Raw genomic sequence first — 24,555 nt, forward strand, 5'->3', positions numbered from 1 at the left:
TAGCTAGTTAGTTATGCCACCTGCTCTATATTCAGGTCCAATGATAACCGAGCCCCGGCCACAGGAACACCAGGGGAATAAACCCCACAGCCAGGACAGGAAAGAGAGACTAACAACTATTTAACTATTAAACCCAGAAGGAGCCAGCCAAGCTAGCTGAGCCAAAATGACATTTTTTGGGCATTTACCTGGAAATACACTTTTAAATCACTTTTAAATAGTTCTAAAAGTGATCCCTATAGGCCTGTTGTCCATACATAATCATAGTGAGCATTACCCAGGGTTCATTAAGGCCACGCCCCCCCCTGCCAGACCTTCACACACTCATCCTGCTCTGTTTGTTTCTCTTCTTTTCCTCCTTCTCTCCATCCTCTCTCCATCCTCTCTCCATCCTCTCTCCATCCTCTCTCTGTCTCTGGTGTTCTTCATCCTCTTTCCTTCTCTCCTTCCTTCTCTCCTTCCTCTCTCCATCCTCTCTCTGTCTCTGGTGTTCCTCCATCCTCTCTCCATCCTCTCTTCCTCCTTCTCTCCATCCTCTCTTCCTCCTTCTCTCCATCCTCTCTTCCTCCTTCTCTCCTTCCTTCTCTCCATCCTCTCTCTGTCTCTGGTGTTCCTCCATCCTCTCTTCCTCCTTCTCTCCATCCTCTCTCCATCCTCTCTTCCTCCTTCTCTCCATCCTCTCTTCCTCCTTCTCTCCTTCCTTCTCTCCATCCTCTCTCCATCCTCTCTCTGTCTCTGGTGTTCCTCCATCCTCTCTCCAACCTCTCTCCATCCTCTCTCCATCCTCTCTCCATCCTCTCTTCCTCCTTCTCTCCATCCTCTCTCCATCCTCTCTCTGTCTCTGGTGTTCCTCCTGTTGTATATATACTTTATGTTTTCAGGTTTGAGAACAGAAACATTGACAACCATAACACTACAACATCCCCAGTCCTTTACCCCCCCCCCCCTCCTCCACACCCCCCACCAAGGCATCAGACAATAACAGAAACAAACCAAAATATAATATCAAATAAAATAGGAGTCACAATAACAATGGAATCCTATTTGCAGCCTGTAGCCACTGACACAGGACATAAGTGGCTCTACTGAAGAAACAGTAGTGATTCTCCACGGCCAGTTGAAACAGCGTCTGGCCTACGACAGATCTCTTCTAAGTGTTACTGTAAAGTCTGAGGCTCTTGGTGAAGTATTGGACATCCGTTAGAGTCATCCACTATTTATACAGCCCAGCAGAGCAGCGCAGCACGCCTCCGCTGAGCTGAAGAGACCCCTTTCCCCTCTATACGAGGAGGACAGAGACAGGCACTCCTTATTTTGGTACTTGTCCTCATGATGTGTGGAGCTGCCAAACCCACTCACCCTGCCCATGTAATGAGCCTAGGTAATTAAGGGAACATAGACTGCACACACACACACACACACACACACACACACACACACACACTCACACACACTATATACGCACACACACACACGCTCACACACACACACACACACTCACACTATATACGCACACACACACACGCTCACACACACACACACACACACACGCACTATATACGCACACACACACACGCTCACACACACACACACACTCACACACACACACACACACACACACACTATATATATACACACACACACACACACACACACACACACACACACACACACACACACACACACACACACACATGGACCAGGGGTATTTCCATCACACAGTCTCCTCTGTGCTGTGTGTTTGGTGACACGGATCACTCAGTGGGTTGTGGATTTACGGCCTGGCTGTGTGAAGAGGACTGGGTCGCTCAAGCGGGCCCAGTGAAACCGTTTGCCCAAGACCACATGAAAATATATACGTCCCCTCCCCTCCCTCCAGACATGACTCAGCAGTCCTATGACACAATTCATAACGCGCACTGTAGAAACAAGACCTAAGAAAGGCCAGGCTCTATCTCTCTGCCTCTTTCCCTCTTTCTCCCTCGTTCTCTCGCTCCCTAATGTTGACCGGGATGAGGAGACGTCTCGCCCTCTCTCTCCTTCCCATCTCTTTCCAGCCCTGCCCTGTCCTGTCCCATGCTGTCCCCATCTCTTTCCAGCCCTGCCCTGTCCTGTCCCATGCTGTCCCCATCTCTTTCCAGCCCTGCCCTGTCCTGTCCCATGCTGTTCCCATCTCTTTCCAGCCCTGTTCTGTTCTCTGTTCTCTGTTCTGTTTCTATCTTCTGTTCTCTGTTCTCGGTTCTGTTTCTATCTTCTGTTCTCTGTTCTGTTCTCTGTTCTCTGTTCTGTTTCTATCTTCTGTTCTCAGTTCTCTGTTCTGTTTCTATCTTCTGTTCTCTGTTCTGTTTCTATCTTCTGTTCTCTGTTCTGTTTCTATCTTCTGTTCTCTGTTCTGTTCTCTGTTCTCTGTTCTGTTTCTATCTTCTGTTCTCTGTTCTGTTTCTATCTTCTGTTCTCTGTTCTGTTCTCTGTTCTCTTCTGTTTCTATCTTCAGTTCTCTGTTCTGTTCTCTGTTCTGTTTCTATCTTCTGTTCTCTGTTCTGTTCTCTGTTCTGTTTCTATCTTCTGTTCTGTTCTCTGTTCTGTTTCTATCTTCTGTTCTCTGTTCTGTTTCTATCTTCTGTTCTCTGTTCTGTTTGTATCTTCTGTTCTCTGTTCTGTTTGTATCTTCTGTTATGTTCTCTCCTGTCTGCTTTGCTTCTGCATTTTCTATAATCTCTTCTCTCTGTCTTCTCTTCTCTCTGTCTTCTCTTCTCTCTGTCTTCTCTTCTCTCTGTCTTCTCTGCTACTCACTGCCTGTGCTGTGTAGAAGTACTTGCATGACTCCAACCACACCGGCATTAAGTGGTGCAAGGTATGAAACGCTTTCTCTTCTATGAACATTACATTTCTTCTGACTGCTTCTACTGCTGATGACTCTTTTTGACCTGCTTGTTAAACTGCTTTTATTTTGGTTCAAATGTTACAAATGTCCCAGTCTACTTTGTGCCTTCATTCCATTTCGTGTCTTCATCTCTTGGGGGATTTTAATTAATTACGGTGTGATTTATGGTTTAGGTCTAAACTCATAACATCTCCTGGTCATATCTGCCAAACATGTGTCCCATCTGCTCATGTTTCATATTTCCCTCAGAGGATGCATCTGCATCGTAGTTTGGGAGAAAATCACAAACAGTGTTTCCCCGGAGTACTCGGTCCTCTCAGAGACTCTTCCCTTTACAAAGCACCGTCCATCCGTCCGTGCTTAGGGAGGCTGTCCACTCTCTCCTCCCCAGAAGGATGATCCATTCTTAGGGAAGGTAATCCCGACTCTTCCCCTAAAATGATGCTCTGTTCTTGGGTAGACTTTACTCACTGTCCCCCTAAAAGGAAGACTTATGAAGAGTCCTCAACACTGAAGAGACCACTGTAAAGTTTACCTAGTCTTTTTAACTTAGGCCTCTCCTCTCTCTCTCTCTCTCTCTCTCTCTCTCTCTCCCTCTCTCTCTCTCTCTCTCTCCCCCTCACTCCCCCTCTCTCTCCCTCTCTCTCTCTCTCTCTCTCTCTCCCTCTCTCTCTCTCCCCCGCTCTCTCTCCCCCTCTCCCCCCCCCCCTCTCTCTCTCTCTCTCTCTCTCTCACTCTCTCTCTCCCCTCTCTCCCCCTCTCTCTCCCTCTCCCTCTCTCTCTCCCCCGCTCTCTCCCCCCCCCCTCTCTCTCTCTCTCTCTCTCCCTCTCTCCCCCTCTCTCTCTCCCCTCTCTCTCTCTCTCTCCCTCTCCTTCTCTCTCTCTCTCTCTCTCTCTCCCCCTTGAGGTGTGGTTTAGCTCTATAAATATGCTAGCTGGTTCAGCCTTCTGAAAGAGAGACTTCTGATCTCCGGATCTTCGACTCCGTACCGACACATGCAAACGTGGAGATGAATAGTCATGTTTGAATCAGAAGGTGTTAGTGTGTGTGCGAGTATCTGTGTGTGTGTGTGTATGCACACGTGTGTGTGTTATGGAATGTGTGAAAGTTTGGACAGCCCATACAGATTTAGGATCTTAATTTGAGCCAGATTGCTACAACATGAAAATAACCCTGCAGCAACAGGAAATGTGAATCATTGTGTGAATTATAATGAAGGAAATTTCTGTAGGGGTTCATACATTATTCTTTTTTTTACCCATTTTTTCTCACCAATTTCGTGGTGTCCAATTGTTAGTAGTTACTGTGTTGTCTCATAGCTACAACTCCCTTACGGACTCGGGAGAGACGAAGGTCGAGAGCCATGCGTCCTCCGAAACACAACCCAACCAAGCCACACGGCTTCTTGACACAGCGCGCATCCAACCTGGAAGCCAGACGCACCAATGTGTCGAAGGAAACACTGTGCACCCGGCGACCTGATCAGCGTGTAAACTCTCCCTAACCCAGACGACACGAGGCCAATTGTGCGTCGCCCCATGGACCTCCCGGTCGCGGCCGGCTGCGACAGAGCCTGGGCTCGAACCCAGAGTCTCTGGTGGAAGTCTGACATTTCTAAGTGAAAATTACAAACTTCAGAGAAAAGTTGTCCTGCAACAGGATGATCAAATTAAGATCCTACATCTGTATGAATCCCATTATAACAGATCAGTAGTAATGTGTATGAATCCCATTATAACAGATCAGTAGTAATATATATGAATCCCATTATAACAGATCAGTAGTAATGTGTATGAATCCCATTATAACAGATCAGTAGTAATGTGTATGAATCCCATTATAACAGATCAGTAGTAATATATATGAATCACATTATAACAGATCAGTAGTAATATGTATGAATCCCATTATAACAGATCAGTAGTAATGTGTATGAATCCCATTATAACAGATCAGTAGTAATGTGCTCAACGGAGTGTTCATGCTTCATAAATAATAGACTTGTGGTTGACAGGTAATGTATAGGACACCATACATCGTGTTGACATGGTTTCACTTGGCACAGACATACAGGGCTCTTTTAAAGCTGAGCCTGTCAGGTTCATATCAACTAGTGGGGGGGAAACGGTCTAGGTAGTGGTTGGCCTAAGATCAGTTTACTCACATCAAATGCTAAACTTCAGTATTAGGGTGTAATGCAAAACTGACCTTGGTTCAGGAAGACCTCTGTACAATAAGCAGGGGAGGCTGCAGTTCTTATGAAATGCTGCAGGGGGCAGTGTGAGGGTGGAGGCGTTTGTGTGTTTGGCTGTAGAGAGAGAGAGTAATTCAGACGTTGCCAATACCTGTCTGTATTTTATGATTAAAGTGGAAAGAGCAAACGAAAACAAATGTTTGTGTTTCTGCCATATGGAACCCCATGTTCTGCCATATGGAACTCCATGTTCTGCCATATGGAACACCATGTTCTGCCATATGGAACTCCATGTTCTGCCATATGGAACTCAATGTTCTGCCATATGGAACACCATGTTCTGCCATATGGAACTCCATGTTCTGCCATATGGAACACCATGTTCTGTCATATAGAACGCCATGTTCTGCCATATGGAACTCCATGTTCTGCCATATGGAACTCCATGTTCTGCCATATGGAACTCCATGTTCTGCCATATGGAACACCATGTTCTGTCATATAGAACGCCATGTTCTGCCATATGGAACTCCATGTTCTGCCATATGGAACTCCATGTTCTGCCATATGGAACTCCATGTTCTGCCATATGGAACTCCATGTTCTGCCATATGGAACTCCATGTTCTGCCATATGGAACTCCATGTTCTGCCATATGGAACACCATGTTCTGCCATATGGAACACCATGTTCTGCCATATGGAACTCCATGTTCTGCCATTTAGAACACCATGTTCTGCCATATGGAACACCATGTTCTGCCATATGGAACACCATGTTCTGCCATATGGAACTCCATGTTCTGCCATATGGAACACCATGTTCTGCCATATGGAACACCATGTTCTGCCATATGGAACACCATGTTCTGCCATATGGAACTCCATGTTCTGCCATTTAGAACACCATGTTCTGCCATATGGAACTCCATGTTCTGCCATTTAGAACACCATGTTCTGCCATATGGAACACCATGTTCTGCCATATGGAACACCATGTTCTGCCATTTGGAACACCATGTTCTGCCATATGGAACACCATGTTCTGCCATATGGAACTCCATGTTCTGCCATATGGAACTCCATGTTCTGCCATATGGAACTCCATGTTCTGCCATATGGAACACCATGTTCTGCCATATGGAACACCATGTTCTGCCATATGGAACACCATGTTCTGCCATATGGAACTCCATGTTCTGCCATATGGAACACCATGTTCTGCCATATGGAACTCCATGTTCTGCCATATGGAACTCAATGTTCTGCCATATGGAACACCATGTTCTGCCATATGGAACTCCATGTTCTGCCATATGGAACACCATGTTCTGCCATATGGAACACCATGTTCTGCCATATGGAACACCATGTTCTGCCATATGGAACTCCATGTTCTGCCATATGGAACACCAATTTACCGTTTTTGCTGATGCTGCTTTTGTGTAAAATATTGTTGTGCTCACCATATTCTCTCTGTTATTTCTTCTTTGTCTCTTGTTACTCTCTCTGTTTCTTCTCTCATAGCAGGGAAAGGTTAATGTAAATAGTCCGGTGGCCATTTAATGAATTGTTCAGCAGTCTTATGGCTTGGGGGGTAGAAGCTGTTAAGGAGCCTTTTGGTCCTAGACTTGGCGTACCAGTACCGCTTGCTGTGCGGTAGCAGAGAAAACAGGTGACTGGAGTCTCTGACAATTTTATGGGCTTTCCTCTGACACGCCTATTATATAGGTCCTGGGTGGCAGGAAGCTTGGCTCCAGTGATGTACTGGGCCGTTCACACTACCTTCTGTAGAGCCTTACGGTCAGATGCCGAGCAGTTGCCATACCAGGCGGTGATGCAACCGGTCAGGAGGCTCTCGATGGTGCAGCTGTAGAACTTTTTGAGGATCTGGGGACCCATGCCAAATCTTTTCAGTCTCCTGAGGGGGAAAAGGTTTTGTCGTGCCCTCTTCATGACTGTCTTGGTGTGTTTGAACCATGATAGTTTGTTGTTGATGTGGACACCAAGTAACTTGAAACTCTCGACCCGCTCCACTACAGCCCCGTCGATGTCAATGGGGGCCTGTTCGGCCCGCCTTTTCCTGTAGTCCACGATCAGCTCTTTTGTCTTGCTCACATTGAGGGAGAGGTTGTTGTCCTGGCACCACACGGCCAGGTCTTTGGTCTCCTCCCTATAGGCCGTCTCATCGTTGTCGGTGATCAGGCTTACCACTGTTGTGTCGCCAGCAAACTTAATAATGGTGTTGGAGTCGTGTTTGGCCACGCAGTCATGGGTGAGCAGGTAGTACAGGAGGGGACTAAGTACACTCCCCTGAGGGGCCCCAGTGTTGAGGATCAACGTGGCAGACGGGTTGTTGCCTTCCCTCACCACCTGGGGGCAGCCTGTCAGAAGTCCAGGATCCAGTTACAAAGGGAGGTGTTCAGTCCCAGGGTCCTTAGCTTAGTGATGAGCTTTGAGGGTACCATGGTGTTGAACGCTGAGCTGTAGTCAATGAACAGCATTCTCACATAGGTGTTCCTTTTGTCCAGGTGGGAAAGGGCAGTGTTGAGTGCAAAAGAGATTGAATCATATGTGGCTCTGTTGGGGCGGTATGCAAATTGGAGTGGGTCTAGGGTATGGATGCTGTTGATGTGCCTTTCAAAGCACTTCATGGCTACCGACGCGAGTGCTACGGGGTGGTAATCATTTAGGCAGGTTAACTTCGCTTCCTTGGGCACAGGGACTATGGTGGTCTGTTTGAAACATGTTGGTATTACAGACTCAGACAGGGAGATGTTAAAAATGTCAGAGAAGACACTTGCCAGTAGGATCACACACACACACCTCATGAAACAGCCAAGAATACCCTCTCCTCTTCTCCCCCTCTCAACACCTTGAGGAGGAAAGGTATGACCTTTTGTCCCCTCTCTTCCTCTTTGTCAATGAACAATGCTGGATATTTTCCTGTCTTTAAGGGTCTTTAAGGCGGACTGTTAAATCTGATCTAGAACCTGCTGCTAAAGCCCCTCTTCCTGTAAAACGCCTTAAGACTGACTGGAATGGGACCGCAGGGGAAAATCAGGCATAAGCTCTTCATTAGCTGAGCCATGTCTCACTGTCTCGGTACCAGTCATTAGGAAAGCAGGATTAGTGGGACGATACTGTTACAGCACAACAGTGTGTGTGTGTGTGCGTGTGTGTGCGTGTGTGTGTGTGTGTGTGTGTGTGTGTGTGTGTGTGTGTGTGTGTGTGTGTGTGTGTGTAGGGGGATGTGTGTGTGTGTAGGGGGATGTGTGTGTGTGTGTGCATGTCTTTGTGGGGGTGCGTCTGGTGTGTGTGTGTGTGTGTGTGTGTGTGTGTGTGTGTGTGTGTGTGTGTGTGTGTGTGTGTGTGTGCATGTCTGTGTGGGGGTGCGTCTGGTGTGTGTTTGTGTGCTACTACATTGAGTCTCCCTATCATATGTATCTCCCACCCTGGTCAAGGTTAGACAAAGACAGTGCATGATATATACAGGTTTAAAGCTCTGGGTTTAAAGCTCTGGGCATCGTGGACATAAACCATCTATAGCTGATTCATATCTCCAGCTTATTTAGCTGTGTCTTGTCCACATAATGTTATGGGAGCCATTTTTCATCTTGTGTTAAGCTCAGCTTGGGTTGGCTGGTTCAAATCCAGAGGTATTGTGGGTGCCTTAAGGCCATTTACAGGAAGAGGGTTTTAGGTCTGGGATCAGGTCTTAGGAAATAGGGTTGTCTGTGGTAATGCTATCTGACCTCCTGGCAGTGAGGGACACACGCTCTCCCTCCCTCTCTCCTCTCCTCTCCTCTCCTCTCCTCTCCTCTCCTCTCCTCTCCTCTCCTCTCCTCTCCTCTCCTCATCCCTCTCTCCTCTCCTCTATCCCTCTCTCCTCTATCCCTCTCTCCTCTCCTTTATCCCTCCTCTCCTCTCCTCTCCTCTCAGTAAGGTACAGGACAGGACAGTAAGGTACAGGACAGGACAGTAAGGTACAGGACAGGACAGTAAGGTACAGGACAGTAAGGTACAGGACAGAACAGTAAGGTACAGTAAGGTACAGTACAGTAAGGTACAGGACAGAACAGTAAGGTACAGGACAGTACAGTAAGGTACAGGACAGTACAGTAAGGTACAGGACAGTACAGTAAGGTACAGGACAGTACAGTAAGGTACAGAACAGTAAGGTACAGGACAGTATAGTAAGGTACAGGACAGAACAGTAAGGTACAGGACAGTACAGTAAGGTACAGGACAGTACAGTAAGGTACAGAACAGTAAGGTACAGGACAGTAAGGTACAGACCAGTAAGGTACAGGACAGTAAGGTACAGGACAGTAAGGTACAGGACAGTAAGGTACAGGACAGAACAGTAAGGTACAGGACAGTAAGGTACAGGACAGGACAGTAAGGTACAGGACAGTAAGATACAGGACAGGACAGTAAGGTACAGGACAGTACAGTAAGGTACAGTACAGTAAGGTACAGGACAGGACAGTAAGGTACAGGACAGTAAGGTACAGGACAGGACAGTAAGGTACAGGACAGTAAGATACAGGACAGTAAGGTACAGGACAGAACAGTAAGGTACAGGACAGTAAGATACAGGACAGTACAGTAAGGTACAGGACAGTACAGTAAGGTACAGAACAGTAAGGTACAGAACAGTAAGGTACAGAACAGTAAGGTACAGGACATGACAGTAAGGTACAGGACAGTACAGTAAGGTACAGTACAGTAAGGTACAGGACAGGACAGTAAGGTACAGGACAGGACAGTAAGGTACAGGACAGTACAGTAAGGTACAGTACAGTAAGGTACAGGACAGGACAGTAAGGTACAGGACAGTAAGATACAGAACAGTAAGGTACAGGACAGGACAGTAAGGTACAGGACAGTAAGGTACAGGACAGTAAGTTACAGGACAGGACAGTAAGGTACAGGACAGTAAGGTACAGGACAGTAAGTTACAGGACAGGACAGTAAGGTACAGGACAGGAAGGTACAGGACAGGACAGTAAGGTACAGGACAGTAAGGTACAGGACAGTAAGGTACAGGACAGTATAGTAAGGTACAGGACAGTAAGGTACAGGACTATAAGGTACAGGACAGTAAGGTACAGGACAGTACAGTAAGGTACAGGACAGTAAGGTACAGGACAGGACAGTAAGGTACAGGACAGTATAGTAAGGTACAGGACAGTAAGGTACAGGACAGTACAGTAAGGTACAGTACAGTAAGGTACAGGACAGTAAGGTACAGGACAGTACAGTAAGGTACAGGACAGTAAGGTACAGGACTATAAGATACAGAACAGTAAGGTACAGGACTATAAGGTACAGAACAGTAAGGTACAGGACAGTAAGGTACAGGACAGTACAGTAAGGTACAGGACAGTAAGGTACAGGACTATAAGGTACAGAACAGTAAGGTACAGGACTATAAGGTACAGAACAGTAAGGTACAGGACTATAAGGTACAGGACAGTAAGGTACAGGACAGTAAGGTACAGGACTATAAGGTACAGGACAGGACAGTAAGGTACAGGACAGTAAGGTACAGGACAGTAAGGTACAGGACAGTAAGGTACAGGACAGGACAGTAAGGTACAGGACAGTAAGATACAGGACAGTACAGTAAGGTACAGGACAGTATAGTAAGGTACAGTACAGTAAGGTACAGTACAGTAAGGTACAGTACAGTAAGGTACAGGACTATAAGGTACAGAACAGTAAGGTACAAGACAGGACAGTAAGGTACAGGACTATAAGGTACAGGACAGTAAGGTACAGGACAGTAAGGTACAGTACAGTAAGGTACAGGACAGTACAGTAAGGTACAGGACAGTAAGGTACAGGACAGTACAGTAAGGTACAGGACAGTAAGGTACAGTACAGTAAGGTACAGGATAGAACAGTAAGGTACAGGACTATAAGGTACATAGATGGTGGGGTACAGTGGGAGGTGAATGGGAGGGCGGTGAGTCATTTTGTAAGTGTTCCCACTGAGAGATGAGAGCATCAGAATCCCCACCGCTTTAATGAGAAGGCTTAGCCTTAGGGGGCCTCAGTGTGGATGTGTATGTGTGTGTCAAATGAACATCTTCCCACCTCCTCCTTTCTCTTCAAAAACCTGTGAATAAAATGAATACAAATGAATTATTATAAAACCATCATTATAAAACCAAATGAACTATCCTGAGAATGCCCACAGTGGTGCAGCTAAGGATACCTAGTGTGTCTCATTATGGCACAGATGTTACCACTACTCTGTCTCTCCTCCTCTCTCTCCTCCTCTCTCCTCCCCTCCCCTCCTTTCACCTCCTCTCCCCTCCCCTCACATCCTCTCTCCTCCTCTCTCCTCCGCTTCCCTCCTCTCTCCTCCTCCCCTCCCCTCCTCTCTCCTCCTCTCCCCTCCCCTCACATCCTCTCTCCTCCTCTCTCCTCCGCTTCCCTCCTCTCTCCTCCCCTCACATCCTCTCTCCTCCCCTCCCCTCCTCTCGCCTCCTCTCCCCTCCCCTCACAGCCTCTCTTCTCCTCTCTCCTCCGCTTCCCTCCTCTCTCCTCCCCTCACATCCTCTCTCCTCCGCTTCCCTCCTCTCTCCTCCCCTCACATCCTTTCTCCTCCCCTCCCCTCCTCTCTCCTCCTCTCCCCTCCCCTCACATCCTCTCTCCTCCCCTCCCCTCCTCTCGCCTACTCTCCCCTCCCCTCCCCTCCCCTCCCCTCCGGTCTCCTCCTCTCCCCTCCCCTCACATCCTCTCTCCTCTGCTTCCCTCCTCTCTCCTCCCCTCACATCCTCTCTCCTCTGCTTCCCTCCTCTCTCCTCCCCTCACATCCTCTCTCCTCCCCTCACATCCTCTCTCCTCCTCTCTCCTCCCCTTAACATCCTCTCTCCTCCCCTCACATCCTCTCTCCTCTGCTTCCCTCCTCTCTCCTCCCCTCACATCCTCTCTCCTCCTCTCCCCTCCCCTCACATCATCTCTCCTCCCCTCACATCCTCTCTCCTCCGCTTCCCTCCTCTCCCCTCCCCTCACATCCTCTCTCCTCCGCTTCCCTCCTCTCTCCTCCCCTCCCCTCCTCTCTCCTCCTCTCCCCTCCTCTCCCCTCCCCTCTCCTCCCCTCACATCCTCTCTCCTCCTCTCTCCTCCACTTCCCTCCTCTCTCCTCCCTCACATCCTCTCTCCTCCCCTCTTGTTTCCACTCCTCCACTTCTGTCTGTCTATCAGAGAAACATGATGTCTAGTGATATTGAGCAGTAGGTTGTGGTAATAGCTACGCTACAGAGCAGGGGTCAGGAATTACAACCAGCCAATAGCTTAGCTCAGCCCAGTGTACACTAGCACAGTGAGGGGAGAGAGATAGTGATAGCACAGTGAGGGGAGAGAGATAGGGATAGCACAGCGAGGGGAGAGAGATAGTGATAGCACATTGAGGGGAGAGAAATAGTGATAGCACAGTGAAGGCAGAGAGATAGTGATAGCACAGTGAGGGGAGAGAGATAGTGATAGCACAGTGAGGGGAGAGACATGGTGATAGCACAGTGAGGGCAGAGAGATGGTGATAGCACAGTGAGGGCAGAGAGATAGTGATAGCAGAGTGAGGGGAGAGATATAGTGATAGCACAGTGAGGGCAGAGAGATAGTGATAGCACAGTGATGGGAGAGATAGTGATAGCACAGTGAGGGGAGAGACATGGTGATAGCACAGTGAGGGTAGAGAGATAGTGATAGCACAGTGAGGGCAGAGAGATAGAAAGAGCACAGTGAGGGCAGAGAGATAGTGATAGCACAGTGAGGGGAGAGAGATAGTGATAGCACAGTGAGGGCAGAGAGATAGAAATAGCACAGTGAGGGCAGAGAGATGGTGATAGCACAGTGAGGGGAGAGAGATAGTGATAGCACAGTGAGGGCAGAGAGATAGTGATAGCACAGTGAGGGCAGAGAGATAGTGATAGCACAGTGAGGGGAGAGATAGTGATAGCACAGTGAGGGCAGAGAGATAGTGATAGCACAGTGAGGGCAGAGAGATAGTGATAGCACAGTGATGGGAGAGATAGTGATAGCACAGTGAGGGGAGAGACATGGTGATAGCACAGTGAGGGTAGAGAGATAGTGATAGCACAGTGAGGGCAGAGAGATAGAAAGAGCACAGTGAGGGCAGAGAGATAGTGATAGCACAGTGAGGGGAGAGAGATAGTGATAGCACAGTGAGGGCAGAGAGATAGAAATAGCACAGTGAGGGCAGAGAGATGGTGATAGCACAGTGAGGGGAGAGAGATAGTGATAGCACAGTGAGGGCAGAGAGATAGTGATAGCACAGTGAGGGCAGAGAGATAGTGATAGCACAGTGAGGGGAGAGATAGTGATAGCACAGTGAGGGCAGAGAGATAGTGATAGCACAGTGAGGGGAGAGATAGTGATAGCACAGTGAGGGTAGATAGATGGTGATAGCACAGTGAGGGCAGAGAGATGGTGATAGCACAGTGAGGGGAGAGAGATGGTGATAGCACAGTGAGGGCAGAGAGATAGTGATAGCACAGTGAGGGTAGAGAGATGGTGATAGCACAGTGAGGGCAGAGAGATAGTGATAGCACAGTGAGGGCAGAGAGACAGTGATAGCACAGTGAGGGCAGAGAGATAGTAATAGCACAGTGAGGGCAGAGAGATAGTGATAGCACAGTGAGGGCAGAGAGATAGTGTTGGCTGGTTACTGACTGGTTATAACTACTGTACCTCTCCCTCTATCTACCTGCTCTCTCTGGTGAGTTACACTGACTCCTCTCAGCGCTGTGTGTGTGTGTGTGTGTGTGTGCGTGTGTGCGTGTGTGTGTGTGTGTGTGTGTGTGTGTGTGTGTGTGTGTGTGTGTGTGTGTGTGTGTGTGTGTGTGTGTGTGTGTGTGTGTGTGTGTCAGCATAATCCCTTTAGTTAGGCATAGTGGGATGGGAGAACGGTGGAAAGGGTGGAAGTTCTCCACCCACTCTGGTCTCTCTGACTACAGTCCTGTTATCTCCACACCACTCTGGTCTCTCTGACTACAGTCCTGTTATCTCCACACCACTCTGGTCTCTCTGACTACAGTCCTGTTATCTCCACACCACTCTGGTCTCTCTGACTACAGTCCTGTTATCTCCACACCACTCTGGTCTCTCTGACTACAGTCCTGTTATCTCCACACCACTCTGGTCTCTCTGACTACAGTCCTGTTATCTCCACACCACTCTGGTCTCTCTGACTACAGTCCTGTTATCTCCACACCACTCTGGTCTCTCTGACTATAGTCCTGTTATCTCCACACCACTCTGGTCTCTCTGACTACAGTCCTGTTATCTCCACACCACTCTGGTCTCTCTGACTACAGTCCTGTTATCTCCACACCACTCTGGTCTCTCTGACTACAGTCCTGTTATCTCCACACCACTCTGGTCTCTCTGACTACAGTCATGTTATCTCCACACCACTCTGGTCTCTCTGACTACAGTCCTGTTATCTCCACACCACTCTGTTCTCTCTGACTACAGTCCTGTTTTCTCCACACCACTCTGGTCTCTCTGACTACAGTCCTGTTATCTCCACACCACTCTGGTCTCTCTGACTACAGTCCTGTTATCTCCACACCACTCTGCTGAATGTACTCTTCTGTATTTGTCTGTGTGGAACAGAGAGAGGAGACCCCCCCCCCCCCCCAGAGGCCCCAGGCAGACAGGCAGCTCTCCTGTCTCCTTTCCCCAGGGCAGGGCTCTCCTCCTGGGGCAGACGTGGTGGCCTCGCATGCCTCTAGCCTGGTGTTACCCTCCACATGGGAGGTGTTATGTGGCTTTTCATTTAACATGCCGGAACTGTCCCAAATGGCCCCCTATTCCCTATGGGTCCTGATCTAAAGTAGTGCACTATATAGGGAATAGGGCTCTGGTCTAAAGTAGTGTACTATATAGGGAATAGGGCTCTGGTCTAAAGTAGTGCACTATATAGGGAATAGGGCTCTGGTCTAAAGTAGTGTACTATATAGGGAATAGGGTTCTGGTCTAAAGTAGTGTACTATATAGGGAATAGGGCTCTGGTCTAAAGTAGTGTACTATATAGGGAACAGGGCTCTGGTCTATAGTAGTGCACTATATAGGGAATAGGGCTCTGGTCTATAGTAGTGCACTATATAGGGAATAGGCCTCTGGTCTAAAGTAGTGCACTATATAGGGAATAGGACTCTGGTCTAAAGTAGTGTACTCTATAGGGAATAGGGCTCTGGTCTAAAGTAGTGCACTATATAGGGAATAGGGCTCTGGTCTAAAGTAGTGCACTATATAGGGAATAGGGCTCTGGTCTAAAGTAGTGCACTATATAGGGAATAGTCTACCATTTGGAGCGCAGCCACAGTCTATCAGGTTCCTAGAAACTCCCAGAGATTTATTTGTTGAAGATGTGACCTCTTCACCTCAAACCAGATTCAATTCTGACAGAATCTGTTTTAGCTGAAAATGGAGACGAAGAAAAAGAGGAATCCAGCCATAGCGTGTGTGTGTGTGTGTGTGTGTGTGTGTGTGTGTGTGTGTGTGTGTGTGTGTGTGTGTGTGTGTGTGTGTGTGTGTGTGTGTGTGTGTGTGTCAAATCAACCCTGTGTTTTGGGCGTCCATGAGAATATTGAAAAGCATAAATCGGCACAGGAACAGTCTTCTCACTGACCCATTTCAGGGTTCTGGTTTCACCACAGATACTTAGTAACGACAGAGTAGTAGAGGAAAGAGAAGAGGGAGAGAGAGATTATGAGGAAGGAGGCCAGAGAAAGAGGTGAAAGGAGAGAGAGAGATACGAGACAGAAAGAGAAAGAAATAACAAAGGAAGGAAGGGGGGGAGAAGGAGAGAGAGACAAAGCAGAAAGAGAGACACGAAAGAGAGAGAGAGACACGAAGCAGAAAGAGAGACACGAAAGAGAGAGAAAGACACGAAGCAGAAAGAGAGACACGAAAGAGAGAGAGAGGCACGAAGCAGAAAGAGAGACACGAAGCAGAAAGAGAGACACGAAACAGAAAGAGAGAGAGAGACACGAAACAGAAAGAGAGAGAGAGACGAAGCAGAAAGAGACACGAAACAGAAAGAGAGAGAGAGACACGAAACAGAAAGAGAGAGAGAGACACGAAGCAGAAAGAGAGAGAGAGACACGATGCAGAAAGAGAGAGAGACACGAAGCAGAAAGAGAGACACGAAGCAGAAAGAGAGAGAGAGACACGAAGCAGAAAGAGAGACACGAAACAGAAAGAGGGAGAGAGACACGAAACAGAAAGAGGGAGAGAAAGAGACACGAAACAGAAAGAGAGAGAGAGACACAAAGCAGAAAGAGAGAGAGAGACACGAAGCAGAAAGAGAGAGAGAGACACCAAGCAGAAAGAGAGAGAGACACAAAGCAGAAAGAGAGAGAGAGACACGAAGCAGAAAGAGAGAGAAAGACACGAAGTAGAAAGAGAGACACGAAACAGAAAGAGAGAGAGAGACACGAAGCAGAAAGAGAGACACGAAACAGAAAGAGAGACACGAAACAAAGAGAGACACGAAGCATAAAGAGAGACATGAAGCATAAAGAGAGAGAGAGAAGTAACAAGGGAAGGAAGAAGGAGGCCAGAAGAGAGAATGAGGGAGGAGTAAGGCCAGAGAAAGAGGTGAAGAGAGAGGAGAGAGAGAGAAAGAGAGAGAGAGAGAGAGATACGAGACAGAAAGAGAGAGAGAGATACGAGACAGAAAGAGAGAGAGAGATACGAGACAGAAAGAGAGAGAAGTAACAAAGGAAGAAGGAGGCCAGAAGGAAGAGGTGAAGAGAGAGAGACAGGAAAACAGAGGGACATAAATCTGTGTGTGTAGCGTTTCATAACGCAGGGCCTCTCTGAGCTCAGTATAGAGGCTGGTTGGGGCTCAGAGGAGTACATTAACACAGTGAGTTATGAGGGCGGCCTGATGCTGCGCTGAACGCTTTCCCAGGCTGAACGCCACACTCTGACCAGCCAGCAGAGGGAAGCACCCTTGATGAGAGCCTTGATGCACCAAGTTGGTTTTCACCTCTGGTTTCACAGCAACTCCATCTCTATGGTTACTGTTGCTCTTCCTCCCTGAGGGGTTTGGGGAGTGTAAGCGGATCCTAGAGCTGTACCTAACGGTACCAACTTCTACCTGGATGAGGTGTTTGGGGAGCGTAAGCTGATCCTAGAGCTGTACCTAACAGTACCAACTTGTATATCTGTATATCAGCCTCAATATGAGTCTGTGTACGGTACAGTTGGCTGTATATCAGCCTCAATATGAGTCTGTGTACGGTACAGTTGCCTGTATATCAGCCTCAATATGAGTCTGTGTACGGTACAGTTGGCTGTATATCAGCCTCAATATGAGTCTGTGTACGGTACAGTTGCCTGTATATCAGCCTCAATATGAGTCTGTGTACAGTACAGTTGGCTGTATATCAGCCTCAATATGAGTCTGTGTACGGTACAGTTGGCTGTATATCAGCCTCAATATGAGTATATGTACCGTGCAGTCATGGAAACAGCAGGTGTTCATATATGTTGTCCAGTCAGTGTAAACACGGTGCATTCAGAAAGTATTCAGACCCCTTCGCATTTTCCACATTTTGTTACGTTACAGCCTTATTCTAAAATGGATTTAAATAAAAAAATGTTCCTCATCAATCTACACACAATACCCCATAATGACATCACAATACCCCATAACGACATCACAATACCCCATAACAACATCACAATACCCCATAATGACATCACAATACCCCATAATGACATCACAATACCCCATAACGACATCACAATACCCCATAATGACATCACAATACCCCATAATGACATCACAATACCCCATAATGACATCACAATACCCCATAATGACATCACAATACCCCATAACGACATCACGATACCCCATAACGACATCACGATACCCCATAACGACATCACAATACCCCATAACGACATCACAATACCCCATAACGACATCACAATACCCCATAACGACATCACAATACCCCATAATGACATCACAATACCCCATAATGACATCACAATACCCCATAATGACATCACAATACCCCATAATGACATCACAATACCCCACAACAACATCACGATACCCCATAACGACATCACAATACCCCATAACGACATCACAATACCCCATAACGACATCACAATACCCCATAACGACATCACAATACCCCATAACGACATCACATAACGACATCACAATACCCCATAAAGACATCACATTACCCCATAACGACATCACAATACCCCATAATGACATCACGATACCCCATAATGACATCACGATACCCCATAACGACATCACAATACCCCATAACGACATCACAATACCCCATAATGACATCACAATACCCCATAATGACATCACATTACCCCATAACGACATCACGATACCCCATAACGACATCACAATACCCCATAACGACATCACAATACCCCATAACGACATCACATTACCCCATAACGACATCACAATACCCCATAACAACATCCCGATACCCCATAACGACATCACAATACCCCATAACGACATCACAATACCCCACAACGACATCACAATACCCCATAACGACATCACGATACCCCATAACGACATCACAATACCCCATAACGACATCACGATACCCCACAACGACATCACAATACCCCATAACGACATCACGATACCCCACAACGACATCACACTACCCCATAACGACATCACAATACCCCATAACGACATCACAATACCCCATAACGACATCACAATACCCCATAACGACATCACAATACCCCATAATGACATCACAATACCCCATAATGACATCACAATACCCCATAATGACATCACAATACCCCATAACGACATCACAATACCCCATAACGACATCACAATACCCCATAACGACATCACGATACCCCATAACGACATCACAATACCCCATAACGACATCACGATACCCCACAACGACATCACAATACCTCATAACGACATCACGATACCCCACAACGACATCACGATACCCCACAACGACATCACGATACCCCACAACGACATCACGATACCCCACAACGACATCACGATACCCCACAACGACATCACAATACCTCATAACGACATCACGATACCCCACAACGACATCACGATACCCCACAATGACATCACAATACCCCATAACGACATCACAATACCCCACAACGACATCACAATACCCCATAACGACATCACAATACCCCATAACGACATCACAATACCCCACAACGACATCACAATACCCCATAACGACATCACAATACCCCACAACGACGTCACAATACCCCATAACGACATCACAATACCCCATAACGACATCACAATACCCCATAACGACATCACAATACCCCATAACGACATCACAATACCCCACAACGACATCACAATACCCCACAACGACATCACAATACCCCATAACGACATCACAATACCCCATAACGACATCACAATACCCCATAACGACATCACAATACCCCACAACGACATCACAATACCCCACAACGACATCACAATACCCCATAACGACATCACAATACCCCATAACGACATCACAATACCCCACAACGACATCACAATACCCCATAACGACATCACAATACCCCATAACGACATCACAATACCCCACAACGACATCACAATACCCCATAACGACATCACAATACCCCACAACGACATCACAATACCCCATAACGACATCACAATACCCCATAACGACATCACAATACCCCATAACAACATCACAATACCCCACAACGACATCACAATACCCCATAACGACATCACAATTCCACATAACGACATCACAATACCCCAGAACGACATCACAATACCCCACAACGACATCACAATACCCCATAACGACATCACAATACCCCACAACGACATCACAATACCCCACAACGACATCACAATACCCCATAACGACATCACAATACCCCATAACGACATCACAATACCCCATAACGACATCACAATACCCCACAACGACATCACAATACCCCACAACGACATCACAATACCCCATAACGACATCACAATACCCCATAACGACATCACAATACCCCATAACGACATCACAATACCCCACAACGACATCACAATACCCCACAACGACATCACAATACCCCATAACGACATCACAATACCCCATAACGACATCACAATACCCCACAACGACATCACAATACCCCACAACGACATCACAATACCCCATAACGACATCACAATACCCCACAACGACATCACAATACCCCATAACGACATCACAATACCCCATAATGACATCACAATACCCCACAACGACATCACAATACCCCACAACGACATCACAATACCCCATAACGACATCACAATACCCCATAACGACATCACAATACCCCATAATGACATCACAATACCCCACAACGACATCACAATACCCCACAACGACATCACAATACCCCATAACGACATCACAATACCCCATAATGACATCACAATACCCCATAATGACATCACAATACCCCACAACGACATCACAATACCCCATAACGACATCACAATACCCCATAATGACATCACAATACCCCACAACGACATCACAATACCCCACAACGACATCACAATACCCCATAACGACATCACAATACCCCACAACGACATCACAATACCCCATAACGACATCACAATACCCCATAACGACATCACAATACCCCATAACGACATCACAATACCCCATAACGACATCACAATACCCCATAACGACATCACAATACCCCACAACGACATCACAATACCCCACAATGACATCACAATACCCCACAACGACATCACAATACCCCATAACGACATCACAATACCCCATAATGACATCACAATACCCCACAACGACATCACAATACCCCATAACGACATCACAATACCCCATAATGACATCACAATACCCCACAACGACATCACAATACCCCACAACGACATCACAATACCCCATAACGACATCACAATACCCCACAACGACATCACAATACCCCATAACGACATCACAATACCCCATAACGACATCACAATACCCCATAACGACATCACAATACCCCATAATGACATCACAATACCCCATAACGACAAAGCAACAACTGTTGTTTTTTGCAAATGTATATATATTTTTTTATTATGTCATCATGGGGTATTGTGATGTCATTATGGGGTATTGTGATGTCATTATGGGGTATTGTGATGTCATTATAGGGTATTGTGATGTCATCATGGGGTATTGTGATGTCATCATGGGGTATTGTGATGTCATCATGGCGTATTGTGATGTCATTATGGGGTATGGTGATATCATAATGGGGTATTGTGTGTAGATTGATGAGGAAAAAATAAACAATGTAATTCATTTTAGAATAAGGCTGTAATGTAACAAAATGTGGAAAAAGTCTGACTACTTTCTGAATGCACCGTTTGTCCATGTATTCAGCCTGAGAGGATGTCTGATCTAGAGGGCTGATACGACTACACCATGACCACAGTCAGAGGGAGCAGCAGGGTTTCCAGTGTTACTGTTGTACATACAGACTGTAAAGTGATCCAGTCCCCAGAGCGGAGCTAGGTGTTGAGGCTGAAAGGACCTCTTAGGACTGGCTTTATGGGAAAATATACGAGCCACTGGAGATCAGAGAGGTAGGGGGGAGAGAGAGAGGGATGGGGAGAGGGATAGGGGGAGGGGGAGAGACATGGATGGGGAGAGAGGAGAGAGAGAGGGATGGGGAGAGAGAGGGATAGGGAGAGGGGATGGGGAGAGAGGAGAGAGAGAGGGATGGGGAGAGAGGAGAGAGAGAGGGATGGAGAGAGAGGAGAGAGAGAGGGATGGAGAGAGAGGAGAGAGAGAGTGAGAGAGAAAGGAGAGAGGGGTAGGGGTAGTGGGGTATAGGATAGCCTGACCACTCCGGGGCGTTGAAGCCGCTAGCCACAGGTCTCTCTCTCCCTCTCTCTTCCCTCTCCAGGCCGGTCTCGGGGTAAACCGCAGCATTCTCCAGCCCGTGAGAAACACCCAGAACCAAGCTCCTCCATCCTCCTCCAACCGTCCTCCTCTGTCCAATACATAAACCTGCCATAGCACAGTGATTTACTCCCTGTATACAACTCTCCTACGCTCCTCTGGTTACTAACAATGTGACATGATGGAATGAGAGGGAGGATGGAAACAGAGGGAGGGAGGGAGGGAGGGAGGGAGAGCACTATAGGGAGAACATAGAAGGACTTTATTTTTCATCCTTAAAGTAGCTTTCATTGTTACAGTATGTTATATACTTTTAAACACACACACACTAACGTTTACACACACACTAACGTTTACACACACACAGAGTGGGACACTGTAGGTCAATATCTGTTAATACTGAGACTACTATCAGTGGTCTCCTCTGATTCCTGGTTTCTCTCTCTCCCTGTGTGTCTTCAACTCTCCCCTACACAACCTCATTATCTACATTCACTGTCCTGTCTCCTTCCCTCCTCTCCCCCTCCTTTCTCCATCTCTCTCTCTCTCTCTCTCTCTCTCTCTCCCCCTCCTTTCTCTCTCTCTCTCTCTCTCTCTCTCTCTTCCTCACTCTCACCTTCTTTGTCTCCTCTCACCACTTCACTCCTTCTCTCTCTCCGTGTTGCCGTGGGATACTGTCCTCTCTCTGCCTGTCATCTCTCACCTCTCGCTCTCCATCCATCTTGTCCACTGTCCATCTGTCTGTCTGCATCACTTCCTCCTGTTGTCCTCTTTCCTTATTTTACATATGTTTGTGTTTCTTCCTCTGTTTTCTTCCTCGTATCGGTCTTTTCTCTTCACACTCATCCTTCTCTCTGTCCCTCTTTGTCCCCCTATTTATCACCCTCTCTGTCTCCCTATCTATCCCCCTCTCTGTCCCTCTCTGTCCCCCTCTCTTTCCCTCTCTCTGTCTCCCTATCTATCCCCCTCTCTGTCCCTCACTCTGTCCCTCTCTGTCCCCCTCCCTTTCCCTCTCTCTGTCCCTCTCTGTCCCCCTCTCTGTCCCTCTCTCTGTCCCTCTCTGTCCCCGTCTCTTTCCCTCTCTGTCCCCCTCTTTGTCCCTCTCTGTCCCTCTCTCTGTCCCTCTCTCTGTCCCTCTTTCCATCCCACCCTGTCTGTGTGTGTGTGTATCATCATCTTTGTGGCAGATGGAGGAGCTGCTTGCGGCCATGGGGAAGGTGAAACTGGAGCTGGAGTCCATGCAGGCCAAGCTGTCCTCTACCCAGCAGTCATTGGCTGAGAAGGAGGCCCACCTGACCACACTGAGGGCAGAACGCAGGAAACACCTGGAGGAGGTGCTGGAGATGAAGTAAGAGAGATAATATATATACACCTGATCACGCTGAGGGTAGACAGACACACCCTTTTATTCATGAGGTCCCGCCGTGGACTGCTTCATTTTAGATAAGAATATTGAAGTTATTTATTGTGTTGATTCCATCTTTAACTTCTTGGCGCACCCATCCCGTTAGCGGGATCATTTTCGTCAACATCCGCTGAATTGCAGAGCACCAAATTCAAATTAAATTACGAAAAATATTTAATTTTCATGAAATCACAAGTGCAATATACCAAAACACAGCTTAGCTTGTTGTTAATCCACCTGGCGTGTCAGATTTCAAAAAAGCTTTACGGCGAAAGCAAACCAAGCGTTTATGTGAGGATATCTCTCTCAGCAGACAAAACATTACAAACAGCTAGCAGCAAAGTAGATTGGTCACAAAAGTCAGAAAAGCAATCAAATTAATCGCTTACCTTTGATGATCTTCGGACGTTTGCACTCACAAGATTCCCAGTTACACAATAAATGTTCCTTTTGTTCGATAAAGATTATTTTTATATCCAAAAACCTCCATTTGGTTGGCGCGTTTTGTTTAGTAATCCACAGGCTCGTGCAGGTCACGACGGGCAGACAAAAAATACAAATAGTATCCGTAAACTTCGTAGAAACATGTCAAACGTTTTTTATAATCAATCCTCAAGGTTGTTTTTAGAATAAATAATCAATAATATTTCAACCGGGCGGTAGCTTTTTCAATAGGAGAGAGAGAGAGAAGGTCTGCTCCAAGCTGCTCGCGCATGCAAAACTCTGGGGACACACAGCTATCCACTGACGCGATGTTACCATTCTCGCTCATTTTTCAGAATAAAAGCCTGAAACTATGTCTAAAGACTGTTCACACCATGTGGAAGCCATAGGGAAAGGAATCTGGTTGATATACATTTAAATGGAGGGAAGGAATGCAATGGAACAGAGAGGTTTCAGAAAAACTATTTTGACAGTTTTGGAAACTTTAGAGTGTTTTCTATCTTAATCTGCCAATTATATGCATATTCTAGTTTCTGGGCCTGAGAAATAGGCAGTTCCATTTGGGTACGTTTTTCATCCAAACATCAAAATACTGCCCCCTAGTCTC

General features: G+C 46.9%; 1 protein-coding gene across 1 annotated transcript in view; it reads left to right on the top strand.

Moving 5' to 3' along the window:
- Window positions 1–23,474, top strand: part of LOC139393333 (ELKS/Rab6-interacting/CAST family member 1-like) — a 300,021-nt gene extending 276,547 nt beyond the window's left edge. Inside the window, exon 18 of the mRNA XM_071141918.1 lies at window positions 23,287–23,474. Within this exon, the coding sequence (XP_070998019.1) occupies window positions 23,287–23,451 (165 nt within the window). The 3' untranslated portion in view covers window positions 23,452–23,474. The remainder of the gene's footprint in view (window positions 1–23,286) is intronic.
- The last annotated feature ends 1,081 nt before the right edge of the window (window positions 23,475–24,555 follow it).

The sequence above is a fragment of the Oncorhynchus clarkii genome, chromosome 33, assembly GCF_045791955.1.
Source record: "Oncorhynchus clarkii lewisi isolate Uvic-CL-2024 chromosome 33, UVic_Ocla_1.0, whole genome shotgun sequence".
In the NCBI taxonomy this organism is placed as follows: domain Eukaryota; kingdom Metazoa; phylum Chordata; class Actinopteri; order Salmoniformes; family Salmonidae; genus Oncorhynchus; species Oncorhynchus clarkii.